Consider the following 27,580-nt stretch of genomic DNA (forward strand, 5'->3'; position numbering starts at 1 on the left):
TTTTTGATGTAGTACATACTGCTACAGAGTTAATATCAGTCTTCTTGTACAACTGTCAGCAAAGCCATAGGAGATGGTACTGTAGCTTAGATCTGTTGGGCAAAGGGAAGATATTAGTCCATGCCTTTCCAAAATAATATTTGCAGATTTCACCAGAAATGACTTTCAAAAATCCTATAAAAATGTTGCTGGACTGGTTGTTAAACCTGATCCATCTCAGAAACGAGTTCAGTTTCTTAAAGTAGAGACTAACTGTATATTATTTTTTTTTTTTTTTTTTTTTGCCTGAGTTATGATCTGTGGTTCTGTGATGTATCATACTGAGTGCTTGAAATCTGGATTTCCCTGTGATTTAAGGAGTGATAGCAACACCTATGAGATTTTCATTCCTTCTTTGTTGTTATTCCAAACCTTCATGAGTGAATATTTTCTGTTGGAATATTTTGTGTACTTGTGCCATTTTGTCATACTTTGATAGCCTGTCTCATAGTCTGGAAGGAATGGATGAGAGAGTATGCAGCACTATTCTTTCAATACTTTCATGTAGCATTAAAAGAGTTTGTGAAGTTAAAACACCAAAATCTTAAAAACCAATTAATGAGACTTTTTCTTAAAAAATTTATTTTGTTTCTAAAAAATACATTTATGATAATTTACAAACTTTCTCTTCTTTGTTAAAAAAACAATGGATAATTTCTCATCAATGAAATGTAGGCATTGTTTTGTGAATATGTTGAATAATGGAATGTTATGAATTTTATAGTGACCATTACTACCCATAACTTCAACAATGAATATATTTGTCTTCTTGTGCACAATATGTATTGGTTTTTGATATTGTGTAAATCCTGTCATCAATTTGTTCGGCACATTTTCTTATCAGTACGAAAGATCACAAGTACATTGAATTATTTATCATTTTCTGTTTGTTCCTCTGCCATTCATCATGTGGACATGAATACATATACAGAAAAGATAGTCAACAACTTTATTTCACACACTGTGTATCTTCATTTTGGTATGAGCATCTTTGCTGAGTTTCTGAAAGATCTTAGAGTAATGAAAGTTATAGTGATATAGGTGTCTTTATATACTTAAACAACATTCAATTGATGTCTGTTAACACTAATAATGCAGTGTGGTCAAACAAATTATAACCAGTAGAAGATACAGTACTTAACATATTCATTTATTTTGGAATGCCTTTATTTATCATTTCCATGAAACTAGTGTCTGAAATGCTGATAGTCTTCAGTGAGACAATTGAACTCCTTATGGCAGTTGTATATTTCTTTCCTGATGCTTTAGCATTGCCTCTTAATTATTTCTTTCACATGATTAATGCTGCACAGAAGTTCATTGTATTGCAAATAATTATAAATACGCTGGGGTTGAAAATTTGAGAACAAGGCTTTATGAATTTGTTTTTTATGTGTTCACTAAAAATAGAATTGTGGATATGAAGTTGTAGGTTGTGCTGAGATAGTTCAGTTGATTAAGAGCATTGCTTGCAAAAGGCAAGTTTCCAGGTTGGGGCTCTGGCTCAATAAACAGCCTTGATCAGTAGGACTTTTTCACTCCTATTTTGTTTCCAGAAAAGCCTTTACTAATGCTTTCTTGCACTCTAAGAAGTCTGTGAAGATAAGCAACTGCACTGATTTATCACCTTACCTAAAGGCTGCTGAATGATAGAACTATCACTATCTTTAACCTATTACATAGGAGGAATTGTGGTGCTTTTATTCCTTGCCACATTGCTATTGAAAACATGTAGGTAGATACCAGATACCAAAACCAGCACTTTTTACATTGTTGTCAATCAGTATCATGTTTCATTTGCTTGTACAAGATACTGTAAGTTACCAATGAAGTAGATACAACAGTACACATTTAAGAACAATGAAGATAAAAAATATGCAGTTGGTTATCAATATGGACATTCATTAAGAGTGGTGTGCAACTCATGAGGCTATTGATGGGGCAATGCCAATAGCAAGGGGCAGTATATGATGTGATGCACTAGCCAACAGTGTAAATGATGGCTATGAACACATTGATAAACACTAAAAATTTCATGTTGATTTTTCTTCTAGTGCAGATACACTGATGGTTATTTTGCCATTGTAGATTTTATTGTGGGTGACAAAGGAAATAACAAATTGCATGAGTAATTGATAGCGGTAGTGTTCTGAGTATATCAGCTTGTAAAGAGAGAACCAAAAGTGGAAACAGTACCCCCCTCCCCCCCTTCCCAGTCTGAAAAAATGGCCCCAGAACTGGCAGTCAGCAGAAAGAACAATTGGAGAAGTCCTGCACTATCAATTAATGACCGAAATATGAGCTTACTGAGTACTGGATTAGATTTGTGATGGCATTTTGGAGTTCCTCAGATACAGAACTCGGTACATTGTTCTTAATGAGACAAAATCAGTGTGCATAAAAATAATTTCACGAGTACTCCAAGTGAGCATTATAAAGCTGTTACTATTTGCAATGTGTCTAAATGGTCTAGTGGATAATATCATAATCTCTGTGAGGCTGGTTTTGGTCAACACTGTCATCTGCAGGAAGACTGCAACACCCAAAAATTGCAGAGAAATCCAGAAATACTTGCAGAGAATTAATAACTGGTGTGGGGACAGCAGTTGATTCTGAATGTAATTAAATGTTACATCTATTGTGCATAAGTAGGTGAAGAGGTCCATTACTTTTGGATTAAAATATTGGTCATAAATCATAGAAGCAGTAACCATCTGGAGTGACCTAAAGTGGAATGATCACAAAACTGGAGCAGATGTCAAGCTGACAGTCATTGGAAGAATCCCAAGGAAATGTAATTTATCTACAAAACAAGTGACTGTGTTTTGAGTATTGCTTGTAAGTTTGGGACATTTAACAAGCTGGATTAATAGGAGAGTGTGGGGGGAGGGTCAGGGGGAATATCAAACAGTGTGTGGCATGTTTTGTTACGATTGTAAGTGCGAGAGAATTATGAAGATGCTCAACAAACTGCAGTGGTAGACACCACCAGAGAGGATTTGTTCATTATGGAGAAGTTTACTATTGAAATTTCAAGAGTCTATGTCTCAAGAATAATTAAGCATGTGATAGTGACACTAGAAGTGCCCCCCACCACACAGTGCAAGGTAGCGTACGGAATATAGGTGAAGATTTCACATTGTGGAGTATTCTCGTTTTCTCTCTGCACACGTTTGTTACGAGCACACTGCTATGGTACACACTGTCTCTGGGTGATCTGGACACACCGACGTCACTTTAATGGATACATGAACGTTGAATGAAATCCGCACAGCGGAAGAAGTCAGACCGTGTGCCTGGACACACGTGCATGGGAGGGAGGCACAGTCCACGAGCGGCAGATCAGTCTTGAGGCTGGCTCCGGGCGCCCCCCCGCAGGCGGCGCTCGGCGACCCGTGGCGTTGGCGGGGGGCGGCGTCGGTGGCGGTGGTGGGGGAAGCCGGCCCGTCAGGAGGGGAGGCGCAGCGCGAGCAGCTGGCGGTGCAGCCGCTGCCTGCAGAACTGGTAGAACTCCGTCTCGCGCGTGAAGTTGGCGCGCACCAAATCCTTCACCTCCTCGCGCACCGGCGGTTTGAACATGTTGCGATTTATGCGGATGAAACGCTCCATCTCACCTGCAACATGTTTTCAAAATGGAAGCCGTAGAAATAAAGGTTTGCGGTAATAAACAGCTATCAAAATCTGGCGACAGGATGTACGAGGGGTTGTCACAAATTTTTATTTATCACCTCGAAAAAATAAAGTTGTGTAATTGTTTGGAGGTACATGTCTGCAGTCTTGATACACATTGCAATCCTTGTATCACGGTACCGCAGTTCGTCACTAAACGAGGCAAAACAAAATGGCGTAGCCATGGGCTTCCCCATAGACTTATTCGGGAAAGAGTAAGATTATAGAACTGGCATATCTTACGGTTCCGTACCTCAAGCGGTAAAAACTGAACTCCTGTGGGAACATTTTGTTGTCAGTCTCTCTGTCTGTTCCTCCGTCTGTGATGATCACTTTTTCTCAAAAACGGTTTGAAGTGTCGAGTTGGAGATTATGCCAAATACTAAGGTCTGCGGTTTTTTGGCGATGTAAAAAAAATTAAGCTTCTTAGTCAATGCAATCAAAAGTTACGCACTTGTTCGATTTTATTATATAATTGATTCGGTAAGTTTGAAAACGTCTTCTGCCTAAAAACTAATGCTAACAGGATGTAACAAAACTTGCTTATTCTCTGACAGCTGATAGTCATCCACTACTGTACATTACTTTGATGTCTCAAGATTATTTTGATATCTAAAGAATAAGCATATTTCAGTAGCACATCCAAAGCACAACTTTAATATTATTAGCACAAATATGCGTGCCACCATTTTATTTCAACAGCCTTAAATTCTCATATGATTAAATACATGGTATCCAACGAGCTAAAATGTATCTAGAAAATATTCACAGACAGACTATTCACATTCTATTAATGTTAGATTGCCAGTGAAAGTTAAAAATCTAAAATTTAATATGGAACGACTGAGAAAATTCTGTTGAATATCTTCAAAAGTAACCAGCAAGATATGTCAGAATGAAGTTCCTCGAAGTGGAGAAACAGAGAATAAATAAATACAAAAACACTTTTTCCACTCTGATGATACTTTGTTTGTCCACATAATTTGGTAGCTGATCGTGTTAAAGGATTTATTATATTATTTTCATGATTTCTATTTCTTTCATTTAAACTGGCTTAACTAAAGCTGAGCAAAGTGTATTTTGTAAGCTACATTTTTTGGGTTGATTGGCTGAAGTGTAAGTTGGGGCCAGTATACAACAAGGTGACTATGGAAAATCTCCCAAAATCAACCACAACCTGACTATAGCCCGCGTCACGTAGGACGGGGTTTGCGCGCATACAGGCGGAGCTGAAAGGAAGCGTGAGGGAATGCGAAACGCGCATGCGGGGTAGCAAAGAGCGGGAAAAGTCCACGTGGCGAACTGCGTTGCTGCGAACAACATCAGTCTCGTTTGCCTATGGTACATCGCATTATACGTTCAAATCTATGAAGGGAATAGTGGATATTAAAACTAATTTCGATCAATTGTCATAAGAGAAATATTAGTTCACATCTTGACGATGTTGCGTCCACTGCTCCACAGATTTACTCTTCACGACACCGGGAGTCGCGAACAGCTGACGCAGCTTTGTGGAGACATGAAGTACAATTTTTCTCAAAATGACAATTGTCTAATGACAAGATCATTGAAGCTGCTTGCAATAATTATCATTTATTGCGATTTGAACCGTATTATAAGTAAAAATTTAATACATAACAAAATTACCTTCGAGCACAAACCAAAATAATCATATTTACTTGACAACCACTTATACTCAACAGAATTTTTAAAAATGTGTAAGTCGTGTGCGTGGATGTGTTTGGCTATAGTTAAGTGTAATCACTGTGCGTAAAAAAGAATTAGTGGTAGAAGAGACTAATGTAAAAGACTATCGTAAAAATGGTCAGTAAGTTGTCATGTTTTTCGCTGTAAATGGGCATTATGAGTGTAAACTAACTCGTTAGACATTACAATGAGAGACTGCATTTATAATCCATTGAACAAGCAAACAGTTAACCATCATCCGAATAACTCCAGGTAATGCTGACCCATAACATCGAAAACCACCAATACTTCGACAAGTAAGAGTTATACTGTCATTTCAGGGCATCATCTAGTTCGTGCCTTGCAAATGATAGGGGCTTACGTGTGGAAATGTCAGACTTCTGACGAATTTATCCAGTTGCATTCTCTCATGTTATTAGATCATACAACATGGTGGGATAAGCTTAACTTCTAATGAGTGTGATGGGTAAACATATTAGGCACACCACGAATGTAGTGGTGTGGACATGTTGGGAATGTGGATCTCACAGGGAGCGTGCAAGGGATAAGTCCCTGCAGGGGCACTATCCTCTGTGACCTCGGTGGCTCAGATGGATAGAGCGTCTGCCATGTAAGCAGGAGATCCTGGGTTCGAGTCCTGGTCGGGGCACACATTTTCAACATGTCCCCAATTATGTGTATCAGCGCCTGGTTGCAGCTAGGGTTTTCATTCTAGAGAAGCTGCACGGTCATCAATGGTATCTGTTCTTTCGGGAACAGATACTACCTTCATATATAGCTTAACTTATGTTTGGGCAATATGTTGAACATTACACTCTGCATAATTCAAAGGATACAAAGTCCTAAACAAAAAGGCTAGGAAGTTCTAATTATTGTGTATGCAACTGATAAGTTGACAAACATGTTGTTTAAAGCGCGAGTCTTTAAAACTAAGAAATATGATTACTTTGTTCCAAGGTCTACATCGTAATACCATCGTAACTTCTATTTGAGTCTGTTTCCGAACAATATGATTGTAAATTTACGATGATAGATTAAAGGCTTATATCCCTCAGCAGTTCCCTGTCAAATTCTTCTTTCTGAAGCTTCTCAGCATGCCACACAGACTGTGCCCACGTTATAGGTGGGATATTTTCTTTCCCCTCATGCACAAGAGATTCCGTGTACGTTATCTTGAATGTTTTGTTTTTTTTTTTTTCTCCCATATAGCCTTAACCCTTTGCCCAGATTAATTCCATGGGGCTACAATCCTAGTAGAAGTTCCAAGGAAGTGGCCTGCCAACATACTGTAAGCCAAAGTGCGATTATGCGTATCCTACATGACAACCGCTACTATCCCTGTCACCTGCAACGAGTGCAAAGATTATCAGCAAAGGATTTCCCTCTACAGGAAGGATTTTATAGATGGTTTATGCACGAGACCAACATAGTTATGGGATTTCTGTCATCAGTCCTCTTTACAGACAAAGCAACTTTTACCAGAACCGATATCATCAATATGTGGGCTACAGTCATCGGGCTTCTCATCAGCATCGGTTCAGCACCAATGTGCGGGCAGGGATTATTGGCGACCACATACTCGGACTGGTTATTATTCCTGCTGAATACTCTGCCGAGGCTCGTTGAGAATGTGCCTTTACCGATACCACAGGTTATGTGGTTTCTGCATGATAGAGTAGCACTCCACTTCCGCATTACGGTTCGCCAGCACTTCAACATCATCTTCCTCGGATGTTGTGTAGAAAGCGGAGGCCCTGTAGCGTGGTCTGCTAGATGATGGGACTTAAACTCTCTGGATTTTTACCTCTGGGAGCATCTGCAAAGCATTGTGTGCAGACCCTTCACCAGCGTGCCTGTGATGTCTGTGACGCTATCCGGAGAGAGACCGGAACCTGCGAAAGAGTGCGGCAATCCATGGTGCTATTTGTGAATGCGTGCACTGCGTCCCATGGAAGCCAAAATCTGTTGTGACATGGGTACGATAAAGGTCTGTACTGTGTTCCGGGACGATTTGTTGTTGTTGCACGCTCACTGTCCATTTCCAGACACTTGTTCATAGGATCTTTTTTCTTTCGTTTTCAGTCAGGAATCCGTCCCTGCAGTTTGCCGGTTTTATTAATGTTCAGCTTGAATTTGCTTAGCTCGAGTGACACGATACAAATTGTATAATATCTGATTGATCAACAGTAAATACTCAGTGTTGAGGACAAAGATGTGGAGCAAAAATGAAAAAAATTCAAAAGCACCGTTCCGAGCAAGGTCTTAAAGGATGCGAAACGCCCACTGTGGTTTAATAGCGGTGTTAAAAAACTGCTACGTAAACAAAGAGATCTTCATCACCATTTCAAGATAAATCAAAACCTAGCTGAGAAAAGTTGAACGACGCGAAATTGAGCACAAGGAGAATATGAGAGAAGCGTTCAATCTTTGACAGCAAAATTTTGTCAACCGATCTGAGTAAAAACACTGAGATGTTTTGGTCATATGTAAAAATCAGTAAGCTCTTCGAAAACGTCTATTCAGTCACTCAGTGACCATACAGGCACGGAAACGGAAGATAACAGAGAGAATGCCGAAATACTAAATTCGGTCTTCTGAAATTGTTTCATCGCCGAAGACTGTTATACGCTCCCTCTGTCGTCGTACGAACGCCGAAATGGCAGATATTGCGATAACTGATCGCGGAGTAGAAATGGAACTACAATCGCTTAGTAGTGGAAAGGCAACAGGACTGGATGAGATACCTATGAGAAAGAACTTGCTTCCCTTTTAGCAGCAGTTTATCATAGATCGATGAAGCAAATAAGGATACCTAGCGACTGGAAAAAGGCTCAAGTTATTCCGTTTTCGAGAACAGTCGTAGGTCAGATGCACATAATTATAGACCTATATCATTTTACGTCAATCTATTGTACAATTATGTAACAAGTTTTATGCTCAAGAATTATGACTTTTTGGAGGCTGAAAACCTCCTCTATAACAATCAAAATGGATTATGCAAGCGGAGATCTTGCGAAACTGTTCTTCCATGAGATCCATTGCGCTGTAGACAACGAAGCTGAGGCTGGCGCCGTGTTCCTTGACTTCAGGAAGGCATTTGACACCGTCCCGCAAGAGCTTATCATTATCGGACCACATTTTTCGTCTAGCCTGTGAAACCCAACAAGTCGTCCTTAACGGAACAGAATCGACAGATGTAAAGGCAATTTCCGGAGTAGCCCAAGGAAGTTACTATTTACAGTGTGTATAAATAATCTAGTAGAATGCGTCGGAATCCCTTTAAATACTGTTTGCAGATGATGTGGTTGTCTATAGGAAAATAGCAACGCCAGGCAGGAGACAGTATCGATTTGCCGAATGGCCTGCAGAGGATTGATATACGATGTAGGCTCTGGCAATTGACACTGAACGTAAATACACACATCAAAAAAAGTTTTGCATCACCTCGGTTCCGACAGTTCCGGAACCTGTACAGAAAATTGGGATAGAGATCGACTTAAACATCATTTCCGCCCTCTTTATTGCTCATGAAAACCACACATTGCATGTTGTACCTCCTTACAGCTAGACCTTCAGAGATGGTGGCCCAAATTGCTGTACACACCAGTACCTCTAATGCCCAGTAGCACGTGCAAGAGGATGTGCTACTGGGTATCCTCTTGCATTGGCGCATGCCTGTATTCGTCGTGGCATACTATCCACAAGTCCATCAAGGCACTGTTGGTCCAGATTGTCCCACACCTCAACGGCGATTCGGCGTAGATCCCTCAAAGTGGTTGATGGGTCACGTCGTCATAAACAGCCCTTTCCAGTCTATCCCAGGCATGCTCGATAGGGTTCATGTCTGGAGAACATGCTGGTCACTGTTGTCGAGCGATGTCGTTATCCTGAAGGAAGTCATTCACAAGATGTGCACGATAGGGGCGCGAATTGTCGTCCATGAAGACGACTGCCTCGCCATTATGCTACCGATATGGTTTCACTATCGGTCGGAGGATGGCATTCACATATCGTATAGCCGTTATGGCGCCTTCCATGACCACCAGCGGCGTGCGTCGGCCCCACGTAATGCCACCCCAAAACAGCAGGAAACCTCCACCTTGCTGCACTCGGTGGACAATGTGTCTAAGACGTTCAGCCTGACCGGGTTGCCTTCAGACACGTCTCCGACGATTGTCTGGTTAAAGGCATATGCGACACTCGTCGGTGAAGAGAACGTGATGCCAGTCCTGAGCGGTCCATTCGGCATGTTGTTGGGCCCATCTGTACCACGCTGCATGATGTCGTGGTTGCAAAGATGGACTTCGCCATTGACGTCGGGAGTGAAGAGCCGCATCATTCAGCCTATCGCGCACAGTTTGAGTCATACCACAACGTCCTGTGGCTGCACGAAAAGCATTATTCAACATGGTGGTATTGCTTTTAAGGTTCCTCCGACTCATAATCCGTAGGTAGCGGTCATCTACTGCAGTAGTAGTCCTTGGGCGGCCTGAGCGAGGCATGTCATCGACAGTTCCTGTCTCTCTGCATTTCCTCCATGCCAAAGCGACATCGCTTTGGTTCACTCTGAGACGTCTGGACACTTCTCTTGTTGAGACCCCTTCCTGACACAAAGCATCAATGCGGACGCGATCGAACCGCTGTGTACCTCCTTCCTCGTGGAATGACTGGAACTGATCGGCTGTCGGACCCCCTCCGTCTAAGAGGTTGATGCATGGTTGTTTATCTCTTTGGGCGGGTCTAGTGACATCTCAAAAGGACTGTGTCTGTGATACAATACCCACAGTTAATGTCTGTCTTCAGGAGCTCTGGGAACCGGGATGATGCAAAACTTTTTTTGATGTGTGTAAATGGAACATCAACTGCAGTATTGATGACGACCTGCTGAAAACAGTATGTACCTTAAAATATCTAGGAGTAATTATCCAGAGCGACCTTGAGTAGAATGACCACATAAACTAATAGTAGGAAAAGCAGATGGCCGGCAATTTCACGGGAGGAACCTGAATGAAATGCAACTCATCCACGAAGGAAGTTACTTGTAAGGCGCTTGTCTGACCGATTCTTGAATCCTGTTCATCAGCATGGGATCCTTTCGTGGTAGGACTGACAGAAGAGATGGAGAAGATCCAACGAGGAGGTGTGTTTCGTCCCTGGATCTCTTAGTCGGTGCGAGAGCGTTACAGAGGTGCTCAACAAGCTCCAGTGGCACACGTTACAAGAGAGGCGTTGTGCATCACAGCGAGGTTTACTATTGAAATTTCGCTAGAAGACTTTTCGCAAAGAGTCGAGCAACATGTTACTTCCTTCTACATACATCTCACGGCCAAGATCACGACGAGAAAATTCGAGAAATTAGAGCTAATACAGCGGTTACCGACAATCATTATCCCAACGCCACATTCGCGATTGGAAGATGGAAAGGTGATCAGTTAGTGGTACCAGAAATAACCCCTGCCGCCCACCGTTACGTGGTTTGCGGAGTGTGATGTAGATCTAGATGAATGGAAGTTTGGTATTTTAGTAAAGTCAGACTAACACTGTGTTAAGTAATCTTCCCATAACATTTTTTTCCGAAAAAGAGTAATGACATCTAATAGAAATGTTTGACAGCGGTTAAGAAGGAATCAAATCTGGAAAAGATATTTGCTGGTCTGGAGAAGAGCGAGAACTAATAGGGCAATGTTAGTAAAGGAAACGGAGGACAGAAAACGGAAATGGGTATAGCACGCACGCACAGCATAAACAATGTGGCAGAGATACTGGTTCGCAGTTGGATAGCTAGTCGAGAAAGAGTCTACGTCGAAGATAACAGGTAAAGTTTTAATCTCCTTTTGAAAGCAGCTTGGTTTAGTCTCTTCCAGAGTCAGATGAAATGGAGAAGGAGATGGAGAGAGATTTAGTGTTGTGCATAGTGCAAGTATCAGATCTTTTATTGTAGTAATGGATACGTGACATGCGAGGAGAGGTAATGAAGACACCAGAGATTAAGCAAAAGCTAAAGAAAATGGAAAGTATGAAAATCCTGTCGCCTATCCAGTCGCATCCCACCTAACTGAGCACAGCCTTTCGAAGGTAATCAGTAAGAAGAATCGCTTTTGCGTTCTATATAATCTGGCCATAACCTCTTTTGCAGATTAAACTGACTTATCCGTTTTGCATGCCCAAATGCCAGCACGTAGGACACATCGTGATATTTTTTAACCTTTTGCAGAAATTTTTTTAATGCTAGTCATCGAAAAAAAAAGAAACACCACAACGTGCAGTCATTGATAGAAAGTTGGTTGGGAAATAGGTGCAGTAGTATGAACAATGACTCATCTAGTCTTCTGAAAGAAGCCATGTTCTGGGGCTATCTTTCGTAACAAGAATGTATCGCTTTTCGTGGCGTGGCTGTCTTACCTGAGAGCCAATTGTTGAAAATGACACAGTAGTTTCTGTTCACAACCTGGACGGTCGCCTCCATTCACCCATATCACATTGCTTACGCTGTGTGTTACAGAATAACTGTATGAAAGGGAATGTTTTTGATTGAAGAAGTGCCACGCTGACTACAATCACTTGCAACGAAATTTGTGCCTATAAAAACGATGAAATTACTCAGGAAGTGAGTTATACCTCTGGACATCTCTGTACAGTAGACGGTTCCATTTGACGCTATAATACTTTCTCATGTGTGGCGATGTTTAATCACGTAGCATACCTGCATGTAAGTTTTCAAGAAATGTTTCACTTTATCATGTTGTAGAAGTTTGAAATACTGTATGTAATGTTTCAAGAAATGTTCCACTTTATAATGTGGTACCTGTTTAAAATACGTATTTGGATATAAGATTTGAAAATAAGCAACAGTTTTCCTAGCATCTCTATTACGTGTATGTTATGAAATAATTTTTGTGGATTTCGAAATCTGTTAGCTATTTTCGAAATAGCTGTTCAATAAAGTTTCTTCCTGTTGAAGGTGTTGCAGGTCGATGCGGTATCAGTGAATAAGTATGTCAGGAGTGACAACGCATTACCTACTGGAATCGTTGATAATATCACAACGGTAATACATCTACGGCCGACGAATGCAACGATCGCTCGATGTTAAGCAACAGTTCGAAAGTGGTTCTATGAATCCTCTGCCAAACGCTTAAGCGTGAATTGCAAAGTGGTCACGTAGATGTATAGTGGACAGTGGCAGATAGAAAGCGTGGATGTGAATCGAAAGAGTCTTATCATCCGACTGAAGACAACGTATGACTGACATTTCAGCAAACTCACTGTGACCATACCATGTGGTGGTGTTAAGAACTGGGACGCGATTATAGTCCTTATAGAGATCTTACTAACAAGACAGACCTCAACTTGAGAGGAGTGTAAGATCGTGCGGCAAGCATGTTTGCGTTCCCAGTCGATCTGTGTAATATACAGGCACTTGCTGGAACTTGCGTGTGTGCGATCACGATTACAGTACGGGCCGAGGTGGTGGATCCACGATGGTTTCGTCCTTCCTATGAACTGGAATGTCAGCTACTCCGTTTACATTGGGAGAAGCACGTAGTAAAGTGAAGAAACATTTCTTTCCTGAAAGATGATGACCATGTCGTAATTAAAGATCTGCTGACCATCACAGCAATTCAGTAATTGCCACTGAAGAATTGAAATTTCCCAGTATTGTAGTACATTTTCCAGTTCAAAAAATGGCTCTGAGCACTATGGGATTTAACTGCTGAGGTCATCAGTCCCCTAGAACTTAGAACTACTTAAACCTAACTAACTTAAGGACATCACACACATCCATGCCCGAGGCAGGATTCGAACCTGCGACCGTAGCGGTCGCGCGGTTCCAGACTGTAGCGCCTAGAACCGCTCGGCCACTCCGGCCGGCTTTTCCAGTTCAGAAGAGGTACAAGAGATGGGAGCATTGTCTCATACAGTCGTACTGGTATCTCAAAAGAGAATTTCTCCAATCGTGTCAGATTTGAACGAAATGTCGCACTGATAATCGTTTTGAGTAAAAGAAATTGCACCTATTCCAGCTTTTCGTTCAACTCTTCGACGTTTTTGAGAAAATCTACGCAGAAAAATCTACATTTCCCAAATAAACACTTGGCGATCAGTTCATGTGGGCCAATGGTGGGGTTTCATTCAAGTCAATTTTGACGATTTTTTGAATGTGTAATATTGTTTATCACTGAGGAATCAGCATTTAAATATCTTAACTAGATTAATTCATTTCATACGGAAGAAATTGTAAATACTGACGAACTTTTATTTAATTAGCAGTTAATATTGATTTCACGAAATCATTATATACCGGTACCACGAATCTGAAGTTGTGAATAAAACAAAAAACTGCGTTATACCATGAACTAATTCCACCCGCACGTTTTGCATTTCGAAATGGTTCGGCTGGAACTTGTGAAAGCAGCAACAAAGCAAATGAATGACTCGCATTAGTTCTTCCACATAAATGAATAAAACCATGATACTGAAACGTTGTTTTTTTTTTTTGTTAAAAATATTTCATGTAGGGATTTGAATCTGAATCCGCATATCCGGAGCAAGACACATTCACCTCTATTCCACGGAATCTGCTTAACGGGAGGGTACAGTCATTACAGCTGATGCACAGATTTTCTACAAAACTGAATTATTGAGTTAAAACCCAGAATATGGGTAGTTTCCCTCTGATCGACTTCTGTGCGAAATTTTATCCAACTGCGTGACGCACAATAGGCTACATCTCCTTGTTAGTTGCATCAGAACGCAAGCCATCATTGTGTGGATAAAATGCTGCAGTCCATAGTTCTGGTGCGACACTCTAATATGATACTAATGGGCCACATACAGGATAGTCTGCTCAGGACTCTCTCTTTCATATTCAACCCTTATACTGTCTGTCTGTTTCGAGATCATACCACCTGCCGAGAATGCTGAATCAAATAAACGTGGATTCTATTGCTGGAAAATGACGAACCTGCCTGAAAAAGTGAGGTCTAATGTTGCAATTGTTTTGCTGTGTTACGTTCGTGGTCACAAAGTCACCAGTCAGTTCCATAGTGAATAAGAAAAAAAAAGTCTCCTCAGGAAAAAAACTTTGGTTTTACGTAAAACCGATGTTCCTAGTGAATTTACGACATAATTCGCAACTGGTGCTTAAATGAAGTGGAAGTAATGAAGTCAATTCAATTGCCCTTCAGATAACAGACAAGGTTAAAAATTTTCAGACTGCTTGGTTTTCCGCAACGGTTACAGTTTGTTTGCAGCATTATTTTAATTACCTGCGACAGCACAGCGGTAATTCGTTGAAATTCGCACAGTGCACAGCAGGATGCAATTACTAGCCACAGTTATAATTATCCTTATGAACTTCATTCTCAACGGTATGTTGCTCTCTTTCCGGAAGTATGATATCTGTTGCCTCCTTACGGTGGTCATTGACTTTCGAGTCATTTTCAAAGGTATTTACGGTTCCTAAACAACCCTTGGTAAAATAAAATTCAAGCGAATGACTTGGTGGAACATGTGAAAATTTTGAAAAGAAAGGAACGATCACAGAGCTTAAAAATTTAAGATGATGTACTTTATAAAACAGCAATGAAAGCTAAAGACACGACAAAAGTCAATTACAAATACGGAACGCAATGCTGACTACCAACTACAGAAAGAATTCGAGAGCCTCATCTATGACCATCGTCAAAATTTAAGGTCTTCGAATGTTTGTTACACGTTAAAACTGTTTGTCTTATCGCCTACTTAGTATTCTTTCTTTCGCTACTGCCTTTATCCCGTATTGGACGCAGGGTCGGCAGGGTTAAGGACGGATTTGACATGGTTAAGTTAAGGGATGGCCGAATGCCCTTCCTGCCCCCTGGGACGGAAGTAGTGTACCCTAGCTGTCTGCTACTAGTGTAAATCTTGAAAGAGTGTGAATGTGTTTCAAATGTCTGCGAGTCGTGTAACTGAGGCGGGACGTGGGGACCAGCCCGGTATTCATCTAGTAGGATGTGGGAAACCGCCTAAAAACCACATCCAGGCTGGCCGGTACGCCTATCCTGGCGGGTTATCGCCTACTTTGTATGACTGGAGTAAATAGGCAGCTAAATTATTCTCACGCCATCGTACCTCTTACCTCATCCTCAGCTACTTCCTCCTGCATTTCCATAAGGTCGTCTTCAAATTTACATCATTTCTATAGACATTCATACTTCACAGTTTAGCATTTCTCCTCTACCCATACCTGCTTTGCCAATTTGCATTTCCCACCAGTCTGAGTTTTAGATGTTTGTATTGACCTTTCCTGCTTCATTTCCTTTTTTTTATAATTTGCCTTTGCATTTAGTTAAACTCCTTATGTCATGTGTGATCCGGGGATTTCTGCTGTACCCCCTATTTTCGGAAGACAATATAAGCTATTCAAAAGCGGTACTATAGAAAAATGCTGAAGATTAGATGAGAAAATCGAAATAATGAAGAGGTAATGAATCGAATCGAAGAGGAAGGAAATTTATGCCGCAACTTTCCTAAGAGAAAGAGTTGATTGGCAGGTCACATCGTGAGACATCAAGGAATTGTTCATTTGTGGAACGGGGGCGGGGGGGTTAAAATTGTAGAACGAAGTCAAGGCTTGACTACAGTAGACAAGTTCGAACGAATAAGAAGACAGGGGGGGGGGGGGCAGTCATAAATTTTTAATTATCGTTTCGAAAAAGTAAAGCTACGTAATCAACTTTTTTGTTTATTTGCGGGTATGTGCTTGCAGTGCAGGTACACAATGAAATCTCTTGACAAAGGCAACAATGCTACATTTATCCAAGCAGGCTAGTGTGACTGGACTGCAACAATATACCCTCATACGGCACAGTTGACAGCGCAGACGTTTCCTGTGTGGTCAGATAAGTCTTAATGACGAAAAACGATGTTAGCACACCATTTGCGAAGAATCGGGAATCATGAGAGAAGAGGAGGCGCTGGTTTTCGAAGCCCGGCGTGTCATAATTGAGGCAGTTATGGAAAAAGCCATAGATCAGTTTTAGTCATCTTGCAAAGCGGAGTTTTTGCAGCTCTGTCAAGCCAATCCAAATCCTTAAGCGCCTAATCTACGTGGACGAGTACCGTTACTGTGACTCCGAGAAAACGGAGCAAAAGAACCAGTTGAAACGAGTGGAGTTACCACCGTTGAAAAAGGGCGAAGAGGCAACCGTCATCAGCCAAGATGATGCTGAGTGTTTTTTGGACTGCCATGACGTGATGCTAACAGATTATGCTCGAAAGGAGAAATCTGTCACATGAACATGCTACTAAAATCTCCTATCGAGGTTATGGGAGGCTGTCAAGACGCACTGTCGCGAGAAGCTGTCTGAAGGTGTGCTTATGATCTACGGCAACGGTCCAGCTCGTTCTGCACATGACAGTCATACACGCTGCTTCTCTTAAAGACATTACTAAAACAAGCCACTTAAAAAGAAGCTGTTAAGCATTATATTCTGTAGAGTGACGGGTTACTTTTAGATAAAACTGAGTAGGGGTTGTTAAAAAATTTGACACATAAGACTAATAATTCCAATAAAACGTCTGTCATTTCACATAATACTGTCACACGATGTTTTTTCCTTCTTTTTTCCGGAGAAACTTGGGAAGCCATCAACATCTCACTAATTATGGACGGATGCTGACTCAATTTTTCAGGCTAGCAAATGACTAGCTGCGGCACACACAGGGGAAACGATACTTCGTTGCTTTGGCCCTGACGTCAGCTAATAGTGTATGTAGTGTTACTTTATGAATCAGCGTGTGTGCACTGACTTAGAGTGAGAACTGAATGAACAGTGTAGCACTAGCCTGTTACATTATTAAAATAACCTCTTTAGAAATCGGTATTGTACACATGGGATAAACTGAATGATGTAGCACAGTTTTAAAGAGACTGGAGCTTCCAATTTTCATCCGGCCATCCTGATTTAACCTTCCGACAACAAGGTGGAATTTCAGGACACATGTCACATGACCGTGTCGTTGATGACACTTAGATAAAAAACAGTTTTCTTCTTATAAATCAGGTTCATTTGGTTTACACACATAACACACACTAGCGCTGTTTTCTGTGCAAACGAAAACAGACGAGACGTATCGGATGCGTTACCACTTTGTGGTAGGTAGGTTAAGTTTTCCGTGATTTCTCTAAATCACTTCAAGCAAATGCCGGTATGGTTCATACAATAAGGCCAAGGCCGACCATCTGTCCCATCCTTGAACTCGATCCGTAAGTACTTGTATTACGTTATTTCCATTGTTCTTAAATTGTAATACCAAGACATGTCTAGTATTCTTGCAAATGTGATCTACGGATGAGTGAAAATACTGCTACTACCGCTTCTTTAGAATTTCGAAATTTGTCGCATTCCCGTATTTTCCTAACATGGTACTCGGTAACTTCTATCCCTTTCCTTGGATGAAGAAACCACTGCGTGGCAGGCACTTCCAGAATAACGGCGAGGTGATTTTCGAGGTGGAATTCTACCCGAACAGCCGGAAGTGCAGGCTTCCACAAGCAAAGTTTGCACCACGTGACCCATCGTTGGGAAAAATGTATCGCATTAGCGAGTCGATGTGAAAGACAAATACAAAGATTCATGGTCACAGGTCGATTTTTTCGAGTTGATAAATAATAAATGACTACCGTCGTGATTGTACAGTGTTTAGCCCGGAGTGATGCAACAAAGCAGTCTACGGACTGAAGATAACAACACCCTTTGCGAATAGATTAGAGAAGGAATGGTCCAAAGTAACCTCCGCATGGCGGAGTAAGCAGATAAAGTGTGCGCGCTTACCCCAGTAGACGTCGGCGGCGCCGCGGAAGAAGCGCGGCACGTAGTGCTCGAGCACGGCCAGCGTCGTGTTGAGCTCCTCGAGCACGCCCACGACGGCGTAGTGGCGCTCCACGGCGCGCTTCGCCAGCTGCAGGGCGCCCACCGTGTTGAACGGCCTGCGCACACACACGCCGCAGTTAACGGCCTGCCAGGCGCCGCAGCAGTATTGTAAACAGCTCTCTTTCCTAGCTTTTATCCCGTCGTAAGGGGGCAAGGTCGTTTCAACACTCTGCTTACCACAAAATCTGTATAGCGTTGCCTACCAGTCGCGCCTCTCAGACCCGTGCTGGTATACTGACATAAATTGACATTGTTTTGACCACTTATGATGTAAATTACTTTTGAGGTATAATACTTTTAAAAGAATTTTATTTATTTAACAATATTATGAAAAGGAAAGTTGCTACTCACCATATAGCGCAGATGCTGAGTCGCAGATAGGCCAACAAAATGATTGTCAGCAATAAAGCTTTCGACCAGTAAGGCCTTCGTCGAAGACACACACACACACACACACACACACACACACACGCACGCAAACGAATCTCACGCACACATGACTGCAGTCTCAGCCATCTGCGGCTTCAGTTGCCTGAGACTGCAGTCACGTGTGTGTGTATGTGTGTGTGTCATGTGTGTGTGAGTTGCGTTTGCGTGAGTGTGTGTGTGTGTGTGTGTGTGTGTGTGTGTGTGTTTTCGACGAAGGCCTTACTGGTCGAAAGTTTTATTTGTGACAGTCTTTTTGTTGTGCCTATCTGCGACTCAGCATCTCCGCTATATGGTGAATAGCAACTTCCCTTTTCACAATATTGTTACATTCCATCCTGTATTTTCCACTGTTTGCTTTTAATTATTCAAAATTTACATTTTAAAAACATAATTTTTATACTTTTACTGATGGCTTTTATTCTTATTGCAAATTTGCGCAGTGTTTACAGGCAATCGCAGAATGTTTCGAGCATTCAGGGTTGGTGCACTTATAACATGTAGTTTGACTTTTTCTGTCTTCCTTCTCTACACAGTATGCGCATCTTCTCCTTTTCTTAGCTGATAGTTTCACTGCCTTTCCTGGACACGGTGCTAGTAATGAGGTCATTGATTTCTTTACCCCTGCTAGTTGCTTTCCCAAATTGATGATGAAAGTTCGACGGCTCATTTTTTTAATGGTAACCATCATTATCCAAATTAAGTATGCATTCATTACACTTACATCGATCATGTTGAAGAAAAACGCCAATGGCCAGCGCCTTGTTTTTCCCTTCACATTGTAGCATCGCGTCTTCTGGTTGATGGTGTCAATTCCCCCCTTTGTGACACCGAATGTTGTTATAACCTCAGGCTTTTTTACTTGTGATAATGACGCCGTTGGTCGTTCATGAAGAGAGTTGTAATAACTTTTTTTTCTTATGAACCTTAGGAACATAAGAGGATATCATCACATCTGGTTGAAAACCAAATAATATAGAGTATACTTCACGTCATTTAGGTGTAATAAAGTGGGCAGGCAGTTCACCCTTGTTTCCTTTGGTAGTACCGAATAGTGTCAGACCTTTTGAACACAAATGATGAGCTAAATCCAGAGATGTAAAAAAAATTATCACAGGTGATATTATATCTATACTTTTCAAGTTCAGTCACCAGGGTTTTCGCTACATTCTCTCCAAGTCGTATGGCTCTGGTTTCTTGGTTCAAATGGCTCTGAGCACTGTGGGACTTAACTTCTGAGGTCATCAGTCCCCTAGAACTTAGAACTACTTAAAGCTAACTAACCTAAGGACAACACACACATCCATGCCCGAGACCGGATTCGAACCTGCGACCGTAGCGGTTGCACGGTTCCAGACTGTAGTGCCTAGAACCGCTTGGCCACCCCGGCCGGCTCTGGTTTCTTCCTGCTTTCCCAAACACACTTTCACCTTCCAGCAGTAGCTTGTCGCACTGCCACAAATTGGCCAGAACTTTATTCCGTATCTACCAAGTTTTAATGGAATATACTGTCAAATGGACAGCGACCTCGAAAGGTCACCAACTGTTCATCCACGGTCATTCACCATCCTGGAATGTAGGCGTTCCTAAGGGTAACTTCCCACAGCTCAGAAACTTCTCTAATTGTTTCAGATTTGTCACTTGACCTATGTTCACGTTGAGTTGCTGCATTGTCAAAGCGCAACACCCTCGGAATAGCATGGAAGCAGTTGCGAGACATAATTTCATTGAACAGTAGTCAGCCATTCTCAACACTTCAAAGCTACCTGATATTTTCATTTCTTGACTTGTAAACTCCAGTCAGGACCATAAAATCAAGAAACTTTTCCGTTTCATGAATATCTGTATCCACCCAGTCCTCGTATACGATTCGATCTTCCCTGTTTGTCCACATACTCACTTTCTCATAGAGTGGTACGCGAAAGAGCAACACAAAACAAGATTCTTCATGATCACAGTTCCTAATCGAATAGCTTGTAGGTGTCTGGTATTCTTTCAGTACACTCTTTTTGCTCCGCCTTCCAGAAATTCCAGCTTGAGGAGCTGTAGCCCATATTTCATTCCCATTACGTGAAAACAATAACTCACACTCAACAGAATTTGCGCTAAATTTTTGATCGTTAAAGGGTTCTTCATTATCATCATCTTCGTGTAGTTCTACCTCATTATTATCATCACTGGAAGATTCACGTTCACTAGATGGGTTTTCAGAATCAGAAGACTTCTCCAACAATTCCCTTATCTCCTCATCTGATAGTCCTCTTCTCCGCAACATTTTTCGGTTTGAGAACAGACAACCTTTATGAAATAATGCACCGGAATAAACATGTGCTTATCACAAGGAAGACTGTTGAATACTGAAAGAATAACAGCACGAGTCAACAGTGGTAAATGACGTAACAGACGCGAGGACAGACATGTGGTTGTTGAAAAATTTTTCCTAATCGCACGGGCCAGCGGGAGCCGTACGGGAGGAAACGTGTACCAACACTTTAGCACAAAGCCGCAGGTAAATTTTTATAATTTTTTTCCAAAATTATGACTAACTTGAAAATTAGGAAAATTCACAAAATTTCATTAAAATACAATATATAGTTACTAATAGAGAAGATACTAAACATCACGGATGGACCTCTTGAGGCCCGATGGTAGGTAAAGGGTTAGTAACATTTTAAAATTATTTAATCGTTATTTATGCCCCTCCTACTGGAGGAAAGCTTTCAGCGGCCATATTTTCACGTTTCGACAGTTTGATTATAAAACTTAATGCAAAATAATTTAACAGATTAAAACAGATGTTTTTGTCGCGATTATATTGGTGTGCTGTAGCATCTTTCATGGAGAGGATGGTGTGATAGATGCTCCTGGTAGCTTTGGGTGGGGGACAGTGATGTGGGAAATGTGGGAGATGATGTTATACGAAAATGGATGTGGACCGTATATGTCGGAAGAAACTGATAGGTGGGATTAAGACATAAAAATATGACTGGGATGGAAGAGGACAAGGAAAGACAGAGCTGGAGCCTTCATGAGTAGGGCTCGTTATAGTATGAAGGGTAGATTTCAGGTTTTAGTTGATGATCTGCAAGACGAAGGCGACTGAAATTACACTGGAAAAGGAGAGAAAGTGTATAGAAATGAAAGGAAGGGCGGACGTATTCATACAGGTGTAGCAGCAGATCAGGTCTCCCAAGGATGGAAAAAGACTTTAGGGTGTTCGGGCTGAAGTTTACTTGAGGTGTGGGAGATGCGAAGGTGTTCTAGGCGTTTGAGGTGGCATGTAAGCTTTATAAACTGGTGTAGGATACGAGTATGAGTACGTAATCGAATACAGAAAACAAGGTATTAGTTGAAAACAGTCTTGGTAGCAATTTTAGTTTTTTTATTTATCAACTACGCGTGTCACCCTATTTAGGCATCTTGAGGCTGATCTTAATCTGGTATTTCTTAGGACGATCCTTTAGACAGTGTAGCTAAAGGGCGCCGTCGAGTACATCAGGCCAACATCGCCTTCGTTAACCTCAGTAAAGCTGCACTGTCTAAAGGATCGTCCTAAGAAATACCAGATTAAGATCAGCCTGAAGATGCCTAAATAAGGTGAAACGCGTAGTTGATAAATAAAAAAACTAAAACTGCAACCAAGACTGTTTTCAACTAGTACTATTAAACACTGGTTTGCTGATTCATCCCACAGATGGACTGGAAGAGTTTCAGAAAACAAGGCGTTGTAGTGCGATAAAACTCGGAAGGAGCCTTAGTCTGTGCTTCATAGGGGTAGGTAAGGTTGGAGCAGATGAGGGTTTCATGTGTATGGATGATGGTCGTGAGATTGAAGCCCAGTTTTTGGACATTAGCAGTTTTAGCCTATTGCAGGCTTTCTTTTGGATGATTGCTAAGTGTGGGTTCCAGATTAATTTTTGATCGAATGTTAGCTCAAAATATTTTAGAGTTTTAGTTAGCTGGATTGGGCAGCTGTAGATTATCAGGAAAAATTTTCTGGGACACATTACTCAAGTGACTTTTTTCTTATAATTGTTGCTTCGGTTTTTGCGGGGTTGATGGAAATGTAACACTGGCTGCATCTAGAAGTGAAGCTGTCTAAGTGGAGCTGGGGGATTCGTTGGGATTAATAGAGGGTAGGATGGACTGCAAGGGATGGTAACGTCAAAGCTTTCACGATTTGGCAAATCTGTTTTATTTTAGCTGTGTGGCCGGATCCACTTCACACATATAAGGAAGAGGACTTGACCTAAAATTGAACCCTATAGGACTCCTTTCGTGATTTAACGCCTGTTAGCAAAATTTCATTCCTTCTAGCAATGCTTGGATTATTTAGTACAAGTTTTTACATTCTTTTTGTGAGGTGTGATTTAAACAAATAGTTTAAAATTATCAGTTCCATAAAATGTAAGATTTTCTCTTATAAATCGTGATTGACACGATGATATGTCTTGGTCAGAGACTACATTGTGACTATATACTCACGTGCAAGCGTCGGCGTGTCCGCAGAAGAAGAGCGACTGTCTTCGGTGGTCGCCTATGCCCTCTCGCGTCTCTCCCTCCAGATATCGGCACTCTCGGTCGCCGCGCAGCACACACGTCTCGAAGTCCTGTAATAGAAACACTGTCGATAGCCACACATTTTTTTCATTTCTTAGTCCTTATACAGAGATCGGAAGTATAGTCATCACAATCACTGATGATTTGCTAACTGTGCCCTGACTTGGTTTGGTTATAGACACTATCTGCTTTTCTTAACTTGGTAGCTACGGAAAATTATCGAAAGAAATCTTTCAGATTGTGTAGATGCCTAACGCGTACTCAATAGAAAAAAAATGAAATAGCACAACGCCACAGAGGTGTGAATAATCTCAAAGATGACCGACCTGCTGCCAATTTACAGAACAGTGCCTGAGTTCGTCTGAAGAAGTAGTAGATTCAAATGGTTCAAATGGCTCTGAGCACTATGGGACCTAACATCTGAGGCCATCAGTCCCCTAGAACTTAGAACTACTTAAACCTAAGGACATCACACACACCCATGCTCGAGGCAGGATTCGAACCTGAGACCGTAGCGGTCGCGCGGTTCCAGACTGAAGCGCCTAGATCCGCTCGGCCACTCCGGCCGACAAGAAGTAGTAGATAAGGATTTTAGTTACCCTCACATAAAGCAATTCAGATGGCGAATCTGGCAGTAAATAATACTGCCCTATCCATTTCATTTGCAATGGTATGAGGAAATGCAGAAACTTCTCTTGCTAGGGGTCAGCAGCATAACCAAATTATTCCCCGACGATGCTGTCGTGGGCCGGGACGGACGATCGCAATGAAATGCGGAAAGATTTGGAATAAATTTCTGCTTGATATTGGGAGAGCCAGACCTGACAAAACTCTACCATCTGGTGAGCAAGATGTATGAGACAGGAGAAATTCACTCAGACTTCAAGAAGAATATAATAATTCCAATCCCAAAGAAAGCAGGTGTTGACAGATGTGAAAATTACCGAACTATCAGTTTAATAAGACACAGCTGCAAAATACTAACGCGAATTCTTTACAGACGAATGGAAAAACTGGTAGAAGCCGACCTCGGGGAAGATCAGTTTGGATTCCGTAGAAATGTTGGAACACGTGAGGCAATACTGACCCTACGATTTATCTTAGAAGAAAGATTAAGGAAAGGCAAACCTACGTTTCTAGCATTTGTAGACTTAGAGAAAGCTTTTGACAATGTTGATTGGAATACGCTCTTTCAAATTCTGAAGATGGCAGGGGTAAAATACAGGGAGCGAAAGGCTATTTACAATTTGTACAGAAAGCAGATGGCAGTTATAAGAGTCGAGGGGTATGAAAGGGAAGCAGTGGTTGGGAAGGGAGTGAGACAGGTTTGTAGCCTATCCCCGATGCTATTCAATCTGTATACTGAGCAAGCAGTAAAGGAAACAAAAGAAAAGTTCAGAGTAGGTATTAAAATCCATGGACAAGAAATAAAAACTTTGAGGTTCGCCGATGACATTGTAATTCTGTCGGAGACAGCAAAGAACTTGGAAGAGCAGTTGAACGGACTGGACAGTGTCTTGAAAGGAGGGTATAAGATGAACATCAACATACGCAAAACGAGGATAGTGGAATGTAGTCGAATTAAGTCCGGTGATGCTGAGGGAATTAGATTAGGAAATGAGACACTTAAAGTAGTAAAGGAGTTTTGCTATTTGGGGAGTAAAATAACTGATGATGGTTGAAGTAGATAGGATATAAAATGTAGACAGGCTATGGCAAGGAAAGGGTTTCTGAAGAAGAGAAATTTGTTAACATCGAGTATTGATTTAAGTGTCAGGAAGTCGTTTCTGAAAGTATTTGTATGGAGTGTAGCCATGTATGGAAGTGAAACGTGGACGATAAATAGTTTGGACAAGAAGAGAATAGAAGCTTTCGAAATGTGGTGCTACAGAAGAATGCTGAAGATTAGATGGATAGATCACATAACTAATGAGGAGGTATTGAATATAATTGGGGAGAAGGGGAGTTTGTGGCACAACTTGACTAGAAGAAGGGATCGGTTGGTAGGACATGTTCTGAGGCATCAAGGGATCACCAATTTAGTACTGGAGGGCAGCGTGGAGGGTAAAAATCGTAGAGGGCGACCAAGAGATGAATACACTAAGCAGTTTCAGAAGGATGTAGGTTGCAGTAGGTACTGGGAGATGAAGAAGCTTGCACAGGATAGAGTAGCATGGAGAGCTGCATCAAACCAGCCTTAGGACTGAAGACCACAACAACAACAAACATAATGACTGGAAGTTCTCTCTCAATTCTGATAAATCCAGGGTAATGCCTAAACGAAAGAGAAAAAATTTGATACGATCCGATTACAAAGTTAATGTAATTTAATGATTATAAAGAATCCGCCTCGGTTGCAAACTGAAACCGGATGCTCACCTAGGTTTCGGCACGGATAACCACGCCTTTTTCGGAACATACAAAACTACAAACTGTCTAAAGAGGCATGGTCCAACATTAGTACAGAACGGCCAAAAGGGCTAAAGACTCGCGTAAAATAATAACAAAACTGTATCGTTATAGATACTACTGAAGATGCCTTAAAGTAGTAAACTGTTTAGTCACTTCTACTGAGTCGATCGATTTTTATGAAAATTTTCCGTTCAAATGGCAGTTCAAAGTCGAAAACAGGCGGACACTAATACGCTACGACCAATAGTTCCTTGCAAGTGCGAACAGCCTTTTTTATTTAGTATTAGACTACGTACAAAGGTCTTTTAAACGTCCTGTATTCCTACCGGAGATAGTACTAGAGGAAAAAAGGGCCTGTAAACTCACGTCTGGAAACAAATACCTGTTGACGTATGGACCAGTCCCTCATCTGATAGATGTTACTTGACGCTACATGAGGTGCTCAATTTGATTGGCACTCATTCACATACGTCCTTCAGCCTCCCTCAAAGAATTCTGAAATCACGCGAATAAATCTTGCTGCATGAGGTGTTGGTCATTGCATGCGACATATGCTCGTGTAATGTGTCTACGTTACACAAATGCCTTTACGTGCCTCCATATCCAGAAATCTGAACGATTCCGGTCAGATGAGCGGGGAGGCCACGCTACTTGGCCACCTCTATGTTAACCATCGCTCATTAAACGTTTGTATTCAACACTATCGTATGACACGTAGAAAGTCGAGTGGTGCCCATTTGTGCATAGACCACATCTGGTGTCTTTCTGCAAGGGTAACATTCTCCAATACACGAAAAATTGGCGCCCATAAATTGAAAGTAAACGATACCAGTTGATTTGTTTGGTATCATTTATGGTCCACAATTGCTGTTCACATACTGTTATTAAACCGAATTTGATGTCTTGTTTTCATGAGCGCTGGAGAATTTTCATGCTCCCAAACGTCGTTATTGTGGTAATTTACTATCGTATTCTGTGTGAATCTTGTCTCATCCCTCAATAACATGGAAGCTGTTAAGTGCGGATGTTCAGCACACCGTCTTAAAGCGTTGACAGAAGTGTAGTACAGCGCGGTAATCTGGAGGAACTTGCTGTTCGTCCAAAGCTGATCACGCAAGAGCGTTGTTTATCCCTTCAGCAGCTCCAATATTATAGGGGTTGTAATGTTTCAGTTTTTAAATACTATGATTGGAACTACAATGGGTAACACAATTAAAGTGTCACATTGGAAACCCCATAATTGTCTCCATTGTGACACAGAAGCTCGAAATTTAGCTCAAAGGTGACCACAAATTTCCAGTGTAATGGTGAAGAAGCGTGGCGCCCTGCGACGCCACACCGTGGCTCGGTGGTGCTTCATGCGAAAAAGAGGTCAGACCCAGAACTTCATGTCATTGGTAAGGTGGCATCAAATTTCACACTACGGGAAGGTTGTCATCCTCTCTCTTACCCACTTTTCACTCTTCTTTTGACTCCTCTGCGTTGGAGGACAGAAACGGGACGCCCAGCATTGAAATGATACGGTTTTCTTGTGGGTGGACGGGGGTAACATTTCAGATGCACCACCGCTCAGAGACACGCAGAGGCCTCGAGAGGTGACATAAATGGCGTCAATGAAACCACCCCATCCCTTAGGGCGTTGATTTCCACACATTTCGTGGTCGAAAACAACGGTTTGCATTGCGACGAGCAACAAGACGATGTTTTGAGATCGTTCGACATTGCTGCCAATTCCCAGGCGATTCAACCCATCTCTACGGACATCGTGGGACTGCAACACCGATGACTGGGTGTTGTGTGGTGTCCTTAGGTTAGTTGGGTTTAAGTAGTTCTAAGTTCTAGGGGACTGA

The 27,580-nt window shown here is 41.6% G+C and overlaps 1 protein-coding gene across 1 annotated transcript in view; it reads right to left on the bottom strand.

Annotated features, from left to right (window-relative positions):
- Positions 1–670: 670 nt before the first annotated feature.
- LOC124788647 (heparan sulfate 2-O-sulfotransferase pipe) overlaps positions 671–27,580 on the bottom strand; it is a 278,514-nt gene continuing 251,604 nt past the window's right edge. Inside the window, exons 7-9 of the mRNA XM_047255922.1 lie at positions 23,244–23,368; positions 18,234–18,388; positions 671–3,653 (exon numbers count right to left, since the gene is read on the bottom strand). Of these exons, the coding sequence (XP_047111878.1) occupies positions 3,487–3,653; positions 18,234–18,388; positions 23,244–23,368 (447 nt within the window). The 3' untranslated portion in view covers positions 671–3,486. The remainder of the gene's footprint in view (positions 3,654–18,233; positions 18,389–23,243; positions 23,369–27,580) is intronic.

The sequence above is a fragment of the Schistocerca piceifrons genome, chromosome 3, assembly GCF_021461385.2.
Source record: "Schistocerca piceifrons isolate TAMUIC-IGC-003096 chromosome 3, iqSchPice1.1, whole genome shotgun sequence".
NCBI lineage: Eukaryota > Metazoa > Arthropoda > Insecta > Orthoptera > Acrididae > Schistocerca > Schistocerca piceifrons.